Raw genomic sequence first — 13525 nt, forward strand, 5'->3', positions numbered from 1 at the left:
ATTAGCGCACCCCATAGGAAAGCATTGAAAATGAATTTCAATGCTTCCCTATGGGGAATAGAGCGACGCTGGAGGTCCTCACACAGCGTGAGGACGTCCAGCGACGCTCTAGCAAGGAAAATCCTTGCTATAATCCAGGAAGTGTCCTCTAGTGGCTGTCTAATAGACAGCCACTAGGGGAGGACTTAACCCTGCAAGGTAATTATTGCAGTTTATACAAAACTGCAATAATTACACTTGCAGGGTTAAGGGTAGTGGGAGTTGGCACCCAGACCACTCCAATGGGCAGAAGTGGTCTGGGTGCCTGGAGTGTCCCTTTAAGATCTTATCTATTAACGCCTAGGGTTTAAATTCCCTTCTTAGAAGAGGAAATCTAAATCAAACCTTACTCCGGTTCGGAAATTGATGTATGTGTTATGTTTCAGGAATGTTAGACAAAATGGAACAACACAACTGCAGAATTAATAGGTAGTACTATACCTTTAAGAAACAATTATCACTTAATTGCAGTTTGGCATGTAGTAAAAAAAAAAGACTTTTGCCCAAATATTCTGGTTGCAACAATTGTATAAAAAATAACAATCTCCTCAATAATGCGAATTAGGAATTAGAATGCAGCATAGGAATTCATGTTGAATAGATTGTATAAATATAACATTTCTGTAGTAGCAGAAGTTATTAATAACTTGATTAGTAATTGATAATTGGCACATATAATTTGATTAGCCTTATATACAGAGTTGCAGCAATAATTACATTTGATAAGTGGCACATAGAATTAGATTTAGCTGTATGTGCAGAGTTGCAGCAATAATTAGAATTGATAATTGGCACTTAGAATTTAATTAAGCCTTATATGCAGAGTTGCAGCAATAAGTAAATTGATAGAAGATATTTCGTGATACTTATGGTTTCTCTTGAATTTCCTGAAGATTAAGTTATTAGTAGATATTGAAGGGATTAGTATATACAGGTATTTTAGCAGTACAATCCAGTTTGTTTGAGGGTTTATGTATTCAGGAGTTCGTTCCTGTATATTAGAAGATGATGACAGCGTGGGATTGTATTCTAACAAGCGAGAGTAAAACTCAGCGAGGACAACGAGGTATTGGAAGCCTAACGAAGTAAGAGGTAGCTCAGCGTGGAGTCTGAGGTTGGGACGAAATCACTCGGCAATTATGAGTTTGGCACGGCTTCCCTATAAGGCAGGTGAGTGGAGCATCATCTGAATGGGAGGAGCTTACTTCTAAACGTGGAAGTAACCTCGGGGGAGCGGAGTCACAGTAGGTTATGACAGTATGTGAGAGATATCGCATTTAAAAATATTTAGTTAAATAAAATCTCAAACACCCCAACTGTACTTTAATGGAAACAATATGTAACCCATGCAACTTTGGAAATATTCACTGCTGCTGTTTATTTTGTTAACAAAAGAATCAAAACAAAAAAGAATATTTCTTTCAGGACCACACACGTGCCAGGCTTTGTGGATTAGCAAAATAACACAGGATTTACTAATGCCTATTACTGGAGATGACATTCCTTGAAGTCTGTTCTCTCTGATATTATGGAAAGTGCTGCAAATGTAGTATCAGTAGTTCTATTCAGCCCAGCTCGCTGAATGATGATAATATTTCATATTCAAATAGTATAATTAACCCCTTAAGGACCAAACTTCTGGAATAAAAGGGAATCATGACATGTCACACATGTCATGTGTCCTTAAGGGGTTAATCCCTTAACAACGTTAGGGAGCACCATTACATCCTACAAAACCTTAACTTTAATGCCTTTGGAAGTAATTATATGTTGCTGGCACATTCACATTCTAATGAGCTGGTGTGCAGTAAATCCCTGCTCACACTAGGGAGGCACAAGTATAAATACGTCAACTGGGGCAATATTTAGTGGCTCCAGACTGACAGATGAGCTGTATGCAATGCATGTAGCCCTTTAAATGTGATGTAAATCCCTGTAGCTGGAACTTTGTGTGAATGGGTTTAAATTCCTGCTTATACCAGAGAACACTGTCGCTCTGCCATCCCTACTCATGGCTACCAGTAATGTTCTCGCAATGCCTTTTCTGGGGACTTGGTCTATGGTATCTCCAGACGTGGAGCACCACTGTCCAAAACTGAGATATGTATTCAAAACCTTGTGTTCAGGACTGTCCTGCGCAAACTGGGGAGGATGGGAAGTATGAGTATACCATGGCTGTGATGAGTAAGAAGTATCTGGGCACTGTACACTCTCTATTTTTTTTTTTTTTTAGGTGGTAGATTTGTAATGCTTTGACCAAGTGTGCTTATTTATTTTTGAGACAGGTAGGGGGTTAGGACAAAAATATTCTCAATTTTTTTTTTACCTAGCAAGTGATATTTTTTCTTGGCCACACTATCGGACACTGAACTCTTTGCTTGTTACTATGTGTGACTGCACTTTTTCACTAGCAGACTCTTGGACTGCATGCCCCATACATGCAAGTTTTTTTATCAGAATTTTCCTGCACGTTAACATATTTTGTTTTTAAAAGTACTACTAGAGAATATATATCTATATAGTGTGTTTGCAAAACTCACTAATGTGCTTGGGAAGACACTCTGACCTGTTTTTCTTCAAAGCAGAATTTTTTGTGTGTAAATTGAGGAAGTTGCTTGTGAGCTTTACATGTTATGGGAAGTATTATCTAATACAAACATGAATGCAGAAAGGCTGAAGGAACTGTAATGTGATCTCAAAAAACTTTGTCAACACTTGGGGATTTCCCAATCAGTGGACTTTACAGTATGTCTGAAAAACAGACAGGGAATTGACTGACCTTTAAATATGTATGTATGTATCTATCTTACTCGAATTCGGAACTTAAAGCAGCCCTGTCACTTCTGAGTATTTCATATACTGTATAATACACAGAATACTAATACTTATTGCATTTTTATTTAATTGAAATTCCAAAGGAATCTGATTATATCATTAGGCAAAGTAGAGACAACTTTGTTTTATAGACAAGTCTGATGTTTACAATGGGGAAGCTTCGCCATTAAAGGACCACTCAAAGAAGTGTCCTGGGTGCAGTGGCCCTGTCAATTTAATAATTGAAGGTAAAAACATTGCTGTGTTGCGGAAATGGTTATGTTTACTTTGAATGATTAAAATCACCTCCAGTAGCTGATACTCTGACAGCCAGTGGAGACACTTCCGGTGCAATGACAGAAAAACTCGGTCATGTGAAACAGAAGCCTCCATATAAATTCACTGATTCAATGTGGATGCTTGGATGCATGCACAGCACTCCATGTGCATGCACATCAGCTCCCTATTGCTATTCTATGAAGAACACTGGTTTGGAACACTCCCGAGGGGGCCAGGCATCCTCCATGATGTTGCAGGAGGGAGCCTCAGCACTGAAACATAGATACATAGAATGTGACTGCAGATAAGAACCATTCGGCCCATCTAGTCTGCCCAATTTTCTAAATACTTTCATTAGTCCCTGGCCTTACCTTATAGTTAGGATAGCCTTATGCCTATCCCACGCATGCTTAAACTCCTTTACTGTGAAAAAAGTTAATTCAAAAAATGAGACATACAGTGGGGAAGGGGACCTATATAACTAGGGACAGTGACACTAAAGCATTTGGAATACAGGTTTGTATTCCTAACACTTTATGGTTTCCTTTAACTTTTGTTGAATTCCTTATCGGAGCTCATCTAGCTCATCTAGCTCATCATGAGGTGTGATCTATGGAGGCTTCTGAAATCTTGTGGAATTCTCCAGAGACCACACTGTTATTCCCTCACGCATTCGTGAGACTATAGCACTGACACGGCTCCTGGCAGATGAATCACGAGAAGATGGTTCCTAGGAAGAAGATGACGGCAGCCATGAAGGACAGCTTTATGTAAGTATAACTTCCTTTGACTGCACCCTAAGCAGCTATGTCGCCTTTGGATTACTTAAAGGAAATCTGCTTTAAGTAACCCAAAAGGCCATTCAATCTCCCACAGGTTTTACCTGTATATTTGATATCTTACACTATGAAGTGTGTGTATATTTTATATCTTACAGGTTTTACCTGTGGCTTTACATTGTGAGACTTGTTTACCAATTTGTGCTTAAATCACCTCATTTGGGTCTAATCTCACACATTAGTTTGCCCTTTTCAGTCTAAAGCACTATGGGCTGATTTCTATGCTTGTTGCAATCAGTTATAAACAAGCTGGTACTTGAAAGAATGACTGCCTGCAACGTTAGTGAATTGAAGCAGTTTCAATGCTACAGATTTCCATTCTGAGCATTTTCGAATTATCAGGTGCTGTTTACTTTCAACAGAGCATAATAGGAGATGAGATATGCTAAGCAGCACAAGGTTTCCATGCTTCCATGCTAAATATAAATATTACTCACAAGTTGAATTGCAGTTGCTACCTCACTGAAGTTTGCATGTTATTCAGCTTAGACTATCAAATGAGTTCTCACAGTGCTTGAGAAAGCAGTTCTGCTTTAGTAAACAATTTACTGTGGCAATTACTTGGGCCCTGATGAATATTATTAGCCTGTTTCTGTCAAGGGGAACACACTAAAATGTCATGGGAACCCATTTTGGTTCTCCAACCAGGACTGTGTTACAGGAACATGTTTATGTTCTTCACAAGAAGAATGTAACATTCTACCTATTAAGAGGAAAAGAATAGGAATTGGGTGTCTGTTTGCTTTACGGGAAATGTGTATTTTTTACTTATTTACTCAACATTTTTGTGCTATTCTGAAATATGCAGGTTACTATTAGCCACCTGGTTGTCATAAACTAGTGGTTTTACTTATCTACGAGAGCTCCATGCAGTGGCGTACACACAAACCATGGGGCCCCGGTGCAAAAATGATCTGTGGGCCCCCCCTTCCTATTCTCCCCTGACAGACACACACACACACACATACATAAGACACACACACACATATATACATACAGACAGACACACACAGACATACATACAGACCGACACACAGACAGGCACACATACATACAAACAGACAGGCACACATACAGACACACACATATACAGACAGACACACACACACAAGACACACATACATACAAAGATACATACATAAAAAACAGACAGGCACACATACACACAGGCAGACACATACAGACAGACACACACATACAGACAGACACAAACACACGTACATACAAACAGACAAGCACACACGCAGACAGGCAGACACACACACATACATACATACACAGACAGGCACACACACACACATACATACAAACAGGCAGACACACACACAAACAGACACACATACATACATACAGACACACATACAGACAGACACACAAAATGTTTACGTCACCCTCCTGTTTCCTACCTTTAAGGTGCAGGAGGGTGACTTTCCCTGGGGTCCAGTGGTGGCTCAGGTGGATGGGAGTCAGAGTTCCCACTCTGACTCCCTCTGCTTCCTCCCACGTGGCTCTCAGTTTTAGCTGGGAGGAGTGACATGCAGTCACTTCCTCCCAGCTTGTGATGTCATCACAGGGGACCCGGTCGCGCTGTTAAAGCACCCAGCGCTGACCGGGCCCCCTGACAATCCGCATCCATCAGGTGGCCCTGACAGCATGGGCCACCCGATGGACCCCTTGGATGGCAAGGGGAACTGCAGAAGATGATGGCGGCAGATACCCGGTATCAGGGGTCCGCAGGGCGGCCGGGCCCCCTGGAGTGGCTGGCCCGGTTGCAGCTGCGACCCCTGCCACCGCGGTATGTATGCTGCTGGCTCCAGGTTTTGTCAAACCACTGAAAAACAGTTTGACCAAAACCGGGCAAACTGCACCTAAAGACTTCCTTTCACCATAACCACTATGATAACCTATATGTATGGTGCTTAGAGTATACTTTTAAAGGAAAGTAATATTTGAAAGTTAATGTTATTTTAGGTGGCTTTGGGCACAATCTGTATCATCTTTTCATATAGTGTTAATAATATCCAACATATCAGTGGTGATAATAAGATGCATTATTTATGTCTTATTGAGCTAATTCTTAACTGTTACTAAAGAAAGTTACACAAATATGATAAACGTGCTTGTTTGTTAACCAAATATTGAATTAATGTTAATTAATTAATGTTAAATTTAGGCCAAAAACAATGTTATTTTTAAGGGAGGGTGACCAGGGGCCACTAGTCACTGAGGGGGAAAAGGCAACCTGAAATACTGGCCTGTCCACCACCCATTAGACCTCCCACCGATCATGGTGAAGAGAGACAATGCAATTTCTCCCCTGATTTTGTTTAACCCCTTAAGGACACATGACATGTGTGACATGTCATGATTCCCTTTTATTCCAGAAGTTTGGTCCTTAAGGGGTTAAAGACCCACCTGCCACCCATGGGTGAGGGATGGTTGGACAAGACCTCCACCTGCTGCCACATGCATGTTCCCCCTTTATGTAGTCTAGCCCCCATCCACCATTGGCATGTCCACCCATGTTTTATTATTGTTTATTATTATTGATCTTCCCACCCCTCAACTGCCAAGTCCCCAAACCCTTGATAAGTTATGTGGCGGACCTACCGCTAATTTTGTGTAATTTACTTTTTATCCATTCGGTAGTTATGGTATCCGAACACTCTACATTCGACTCCCAAACGAGGACAACCCCGGTACCCCATTAGAACGTTCTCATCTTGCAACTTAAGTGCGAAACTGCAAGAGAAGTAATTAATTAATGCTTCCCCTGAGTGGCCGTCATTTAATGTAACCGAATACACTTGGTCAGTAAAAGAGAGGCGGCCATTTTGTCTTCTGAACGTGGGCAGCAGTACTTGGTCGTCGAGTGCCTGGAACTCTTTTCTGCCAGGCACTCACACGAACCCCAGTAAAGGTTATACCGCAGCCCGTCCTACTTCCCGACCAACTATGCGAACGTCATTCGGAAGATGGGAACTACCGACTAGGGGAATCATTCATTCCCTGAAATCAAGAGAATCCCTTGCATGGTTTTTGCACAGAAACCCCCGAACAGAGACCGGCCGGGGCACCTATTTCCCTGGAACTGTTTTAGGGCCATCACCTCGTGTCCGGCTGGTCAAAACTTTACCCCGGTGGCGATCTAATTCTGCTGAACAGATCTGAGTAATACTTGGCCAAGTTTTAAACTCAAATCAGAGCTATCCGGGGATTTAACCTTTGAGTAGTTCCTGGTTATGATGGGGGTACTTTTGGGGTATTGTATATTTGGTGTAGGTTTCCCTGTACCTGAGAGATAATTGAGTTATAGTTTTCTCACGCAATTATCTCTCAGGCACTGAGGACCCTGGGAAGGAAAGCCTTGTAATGTTGTGTTGGAGACCCCATGTTAGTGGTCTCTGCATAAAAGCTGTGTGTGGCCTGAATAAAATCAGTTTACTCCCAGAAATATGTTCCGTCTAGTTACTGGGGGCTACATTAACAGAGGCAACTGACATAATTTTTGGGTTCTGTTGGTATATTTGGCATTTTATTTGTATATTGTATATTTTATTGTCATGTCAAATGGAATATGTGATAGCACCCTAACATTTCAGAACCATTATTTTTGCAAGACAAATTAAACCATGTGTTATTTTATTTTGTTTAGTTTTTTTCACCCAATATTTTTTTTAATATACATAATTTTCTTTATTAACCATATATTTGTATTTTACAGAAAGGAGGAAGAGTGAAAAAGTGTAGAACAAATGCATTGTGTCCACATTAAAGGGTCAGAAACTGAATAACAGAATATAAAGAGTTCAGCAAATCAAAGAACTAGCCAGAAGATTCCATAATAAAAACACCATCTATCCTTTTGTAACAATGTCTAATATAATTCCTTAGAATATCCCTCCTCTATGTAATATACATGAACAAAAACATGAAAAAAGCAAAATAAATAAAAAATTATACTTGTCCAATAAAATGAATTTGTACATTCAAATACTTAACCTGCTAATTCGTTTTCATTGTCAACAAAATAAAAGCAAAACAATAATGTTACATGGAGGGAGCGCCAACAGGTGGTGCACAATGACAACAGACTTATTTTATGCACAAAATTGACATTAAGTTGTTTGGAACATGGTTCTGCGCTGCCAATGTCATGTGTGTTGGGAGTGCAGCTCGCCACGGGCACACAATTACACATATCTCAGTATGTGCAGTGTTTCAAGTCAACCCACTTCCTTAAACTAAACTTGACCAAAACTGAAATTCTGGTCTTTCCTCCCTCAAGTGTTGTTACTCCTGTGTCTGTCTCCGTCCAAGTCAATGGTGCTACCATCAGCTCCACCACGCAGGCTCGCTGCCTAGGTGTTCTCTTTGACTCCGACCTCTCCTTCAAGCCTCATGTTCACTCTATCGCCAAATCCTGTCATTTCCATCTCAAAAACTTTGCGCGCATCCGCCCCGACTTAACGGCAGATGCGACTAAGGTGTTGGTCCATTCCACTGTCCTTTCTCGCCTTGACTACTGTAATCCGCTTCTCAGTGGTCTTACGTGCTCCCAACTTGCGCCGTTACAGTCCATAATGAATGCGGCGGCGAGGCTCATCTTCATATTCGCCCGCTCCTCCCATGCCTCACCCTTCTGTCAGTCCCTACATTGGCTTCCTATAAAATATAGAGCTCAATTTAAAATTCTGGTTCTTGCTTTCAAATGTCTACATAATGCTGCTCCCACCTATCTATCCTCCCTTATACACAAGTATGTCCCGTCTAGGCCCTTACGATCTGCTGAAGACTTACGTCTATCTTCTGTCCGTACTCCCACCTCTGATGCTCGCCTTCAAGACTTCTCGAGGGCTGCACCGTTCCTGTGGAACTCGCTTCCCTCCTCCGTTAGATGCTCACCCAGTCTCCACTCCTTCAAAAAATCATTAAAAACCCACTTCTTCATAAAAGCGTATCAATTAAACTCTTAATAGCTCACAACTGATTCCTCTTCTGCAACTGTCACCAGTCTAATACTATCCTTACCTTTTGTGTCATTTTACCCCACTCCCTCTAGCATGTAAGCTCATTGAGCAGGGCCCTCAACCCCTCTGTTCCTGTGTGTCCAACTTGTCTGGTTACAACTACATGTCTGTTCGTCCACCCATTGTAATGCGCTGCGGAATTTGACGGCGCTCTATAAATAATATAATAATAATAATAATAACCCATAATAACAATCCACAAGGAATACTGACAGAGTCACTAAGGTGAAATTCAAATTTCAAGCCAAAATATCCAGAATGAAAACATACTCTAAGTCAGCTATGCTTCCAGTTCAGCTACTTTGACCTTAAAATTGAAATCCACTGTTCTATCGATCCTCTAATTGAAGTAGTTGAGTGTGTGGTCTTTTAGCAAGATGGCCGAGGGACTGAGTACCCCAACACCCTGCCTTGAGCAAGGAGATGTTCTGGCAGGATTTGATCATATTTGTGCAGAATTCTGGGCTTGGTTATAACAATGCTCAATCCTGATAAAGCCTATTACTCTCCTTATTTAGGGGAATAGGAGCCATCGCGAAGGAAAGTCTTGGATGCTTGTACCAGGCGTATCTACCACATCAAGCGGTGTATTTATACAATGGTGTCTACCTGTGCAGAGAGCTATTTGGGGATGTCCCCATTACATCTGTGGTGGGCTATTTGGAGGCACAGTCGTAATCTACGTGCAATCTATTCTACAGTCCAAATGAGCAGAAGGAGTCAAGCACTGTCAGTAGCTGGGACAGTGGAGTTAAAATGACTGCTCCGTTCCAGGCATGGGCTGGTGTGGTGTCCTGTATTGAGTTGCCTACCTAGAGGTACTACCCCTCTACCGCTTTGACTTTGGTGCTTATATTTTTACATACTGCTTTTTTTTATTTTTTTATTCTTTATTTTTGTTGTGCAGGTAGGTACATGACATTTTAAACGCCACAACAGCGTACATATATATTCATATAGATTGAGCAGTGGCATGAGTGCGTGCACATTTTTTAAATACAAACACTATAACAGGCTTAATATTGATGAATATTTACTGCCATGTAGTGTAGCATGTGAAAGAGTTAAGGTTGCTTAGCTGTACACTATTGCAGTATAATGAATGCTGGGACATACAAGTCTGCATGGAAAACAAGGCTGATGATTCAATCGTAGGATATAGCAGACATGAGAATTTCTTGTGAAATATATTAGGTAGGCAGATGTGAAATCTGGCCGCCCTGAATGGCTAGTACAGTTGACCCCCAAGGCTTTACACCCTTAAACATAGCTGCATTATACGCGTTAACACAGGACTCCTAGCGACAATATTGTCGAAATCAGTATGACAATCAGAGACTATGAATTGAGTTGTCAGGAGTAGTATCATGCTAAATGGTACATCATTCCAACCAACCAGGTAGTTATGGGGGGTGTGTTTAAATTTAAATATTAGTTGTTCGGTTACGTGCTGAGCAGACAAGAGTTATTATGAAGCCCCTGGTAAGTTCGCTTGATGAAGCCGAGTGGTGGGGGTAATCGACCCCAGCGAGGACCGGGATATCCCCCGCCGGTCCAGAGGGGGGGTGGGGGGCAGCGGGGCAGTGTCCTGGGGTCTAGCTAACTGCTCTGGTGATAATTAGCTAAGCAGTTGTTGTAATTCTGGGCCAGAGGTGTTCCCTCAAAGCCTGCCTCCAGGTTAATGCTTCACATAATAATAAATAAGGCAACACTTAATGAGAATATAAACTATACAAACAATAATGCAAACAACATGTGTAGCAATACCAGGGCAGAAAACTCTGGGAGGTATGACAGGCTTGTTACTACTGCTATGAGGGTCAGTGGGCAGAGAGACTATTAAGAGTTTATAAACATGCTAAATTCAGGTTAGCTTTGTATGTCTGTTGTGGTGGGTCATGGTGGGGTCGTCAAGCTTGAGTCAGTAAACGTACAGTGGTGGTTAGATACGATTAGACATTGCTTAACTAGCTAAGGATATCGGTTGATGCCACGACAGCTTAGGTAAGTTCGGCATCTTAACTGTAATTCGCAAGCATGGCATTAGAGTAGGAGCACTCTTTTGTCTACGGTGTAGGCAATATAAACAGGCTTATTGCATTATGTCAGGAGATTAACAACATACAGTATGAACATTAACAGGTTATATAAGCTGACATTTGAGTTTGGTGCAGTCATTTGCTTGATAATTTGCCACCTTTAACTGCTAAACTGAATGAAAGATAAGAACTCAAGTCCAAGTTAGTGCTTTGTTAGGTTAAAACTAGCACATTAGCGTAGGGTGGCGGTGTAGTCCAACTAGGTAATAGCCCAAAAGAGGATAGGGACCAGACCTGCGATTAAGTCCAGCTTCAGCCGATACCAGTGCGTGGGGTGAAAACTGCACTGATGCCGCTGGTGTGCTTCAGGGGGTAGTCCACACTACGACCCCGCGTGATGGTTTGCGTCAGGCACCAACCCCTCAGTTTCTCGCCATGCGGTTTGTTCCAGGCTTGGGTGAGGGCTGGGATCTTGCTGTTCTGGCAGCTGGCGTGGTTGCGAGCAGTGGACAGCCCCGAACCGGCTGTGGCTTGCAATCTGCGGGGTTTGGAGGTTGCTGGTGCCGCTGAGTGGTGAGTGGGTTGGGTTTGCCTGGCGGTCCCGCTCAGCGATGTGTGGGTGCTTGCAGGGTTTGTCTTCGCTTCCCACCATCTTGGTCTCCAGCCTAGTCTCCGTCTGAAGCCTGCTTTGGGGGCCCGGTTTGAGCAGCGAATCCATGCCGCCATCCCCTTCACTATTAGCTGGAAAGACCGACCCTTGAGGCGATATTTTGTACATAAGTTGGTGCAAAGCCGATGAAAAAATTCAAGGGTTAGTGCAGGTGGTTTAGTAAGGGTGCATTTTGTTGCGGGTCTCGCTCGAGCTGCCATCTTGCTTGGGCTCTGACAGGCTTGGTTGACCGCTGGTTTTGTCGCTTGATGAAGCCGAGTGGTGGGGGTAATCGTCCCCAGCGAGGACCGGGATATCCCCCGCCGGTCCAGAGGGGGGGGCAGCGGGGCAGTCTCCGCTTCTTGCTTACGAGTGGGGCCCGTGCCGGAAGATCGGCCGCCTCCCCCATGCCTCAGGCTCCATTTCTGTGCAGGCCGCGTGGCCGGTTCAGGCTCGTGCGTTGCTTGTCGGTGTTTGACCGGCATCATTCCGTTCCGTGTGTTGTGCTGCATCTCTCTATGGGCTCCGTGTGCTGCTGGCAGTATGTGATTATACAGAATCATCGTTATTGTGTCCGCTGGTGCAGGAGCTCTCAGAGAGCACGTCCGGCCATCTTGGCTGTCAGGCCCCGCCCCCCACATACTGCTTTCTTACTAGGTTGTTGCGAACATATCTGATGAGATGCTTTCCTGTGGCCTATGTATATAGTCTGGTACTGCAATCAGTGCACATATGTTTGTCATTTTACTTTGGTGTGCCTTATTTTTGTTATACCTACATTTCAAAAGCCCTCGTTCCAGTTTGTCTTTGTTTATGGCTATATTGCCACTGTATACCTCTGACCTGTCTATCTTAAATTATTGTACTGCAGTTTCGAGCTTTCTGTCTGATATATTCTGAAATGGAGAGAGATATACCGGTAAATAAAAAATAATAGGCCACATGTACTGTAGATAATGCACTAGCTTTCCTCTCTAGACACACAGCTCAGCTAGTATATAGTATAGGCTGAATATTACACAGTAACTGGGAAGTCACTTAAAAAATAAAGTCAGATCCAATACATAGGAATGGTAACAGTACTGTACCAACATAAACCTATTTCATACTATACAAATGCAAAATAAAACCTGAACATTTATATAGTGCCTGGTTTTCAGTAAATTGCAAAACATGGTTCTGGAGCTGCCACTCCACTCTCTGACACATAGGAAGAAAGAGCTTGTGGCTATTGTCCAGCACCCACCTCCTTATTAGCACTATTAACGTGGCCCACGACCCATACCATTATTATGGTGCATGTTTTTCTCCTGCTCCTGTGTCTTCTAACTACAAAAATTGAAGAATATGCTAGTTTTAGTGTGCTTGTAATCTCAATTTTAGTAATATCCTTTACATAACTCCATAGCAGCAAAGATAAACACATAACACAAAAATCCAATCAAAAGCAAGTAGGGTGTATATGAGGTACAGTAAACCTGAGCATCCCCGCTTTCTTGATGCAACAAATAAATGAAGAACAAGATAACAAATCCCGGAATCATTGACCATGGGAACAAAGAGACACTAGTAGTCAAACATCAAATGCATCCCCTGAAGTGAATCAAACTGAAAAAAGAACCTGAAACAGGCTTAGTAATTAGATAATAAAATGTACAACAAAACAAAAGTGAAGCCACACAATGAATCTTAGGCAACCAGAAACTGATCTAATTATCAAATCTAAATATATAGACATGTACAACAAAATAACAGAAAACCATCCATAACTCAAACAGCACGGAAAACAATAAAAACGAACTAAAATAACAAACAAAAAAAAAAACGTACATAAAT

The 13525-nt window shown here is 42.1% G+C and overlaps 1 protein-coding gene across 1 annotated transcript in view; it reads left to right on the top strand.

Annotated features, from left to right (window-relative positions):
• The window catches only part of CCDC122 (coiled-coil domain containing 122), a 44661-nt gene extending 36940 nt beyond the window's left edge, over positions 1 to 7721 (top strand). The window contains exon 6 of the mRNA XM_063433555.1: positions 7696 to 7721. Within this exon, the coding sequence (XP_063289625.1) occupies positions 7696 to 7721 (26 nt within the window). The remainder of the gene's footprint in view (positions 1 to 7695) is intronic.
• Positions 7722 to 13525: the final 5804 nt, after the last annotated feature.

This window comes from Pelobates fuscus, chromosome 1 (assembly GCF_036172605.1).
Source record: "Pelobates fuscus isolate aPelFus1 chromosome 1, aPelFus1.pri, whole genome shotgun sequence".
Taxonomy (NCBI): domain Eukaryota; kingdom Metazoa; phylum Chordata; class Amphibia; order Anura; family Pelobatidae; genus Pelobates; species Pelobates fuscus.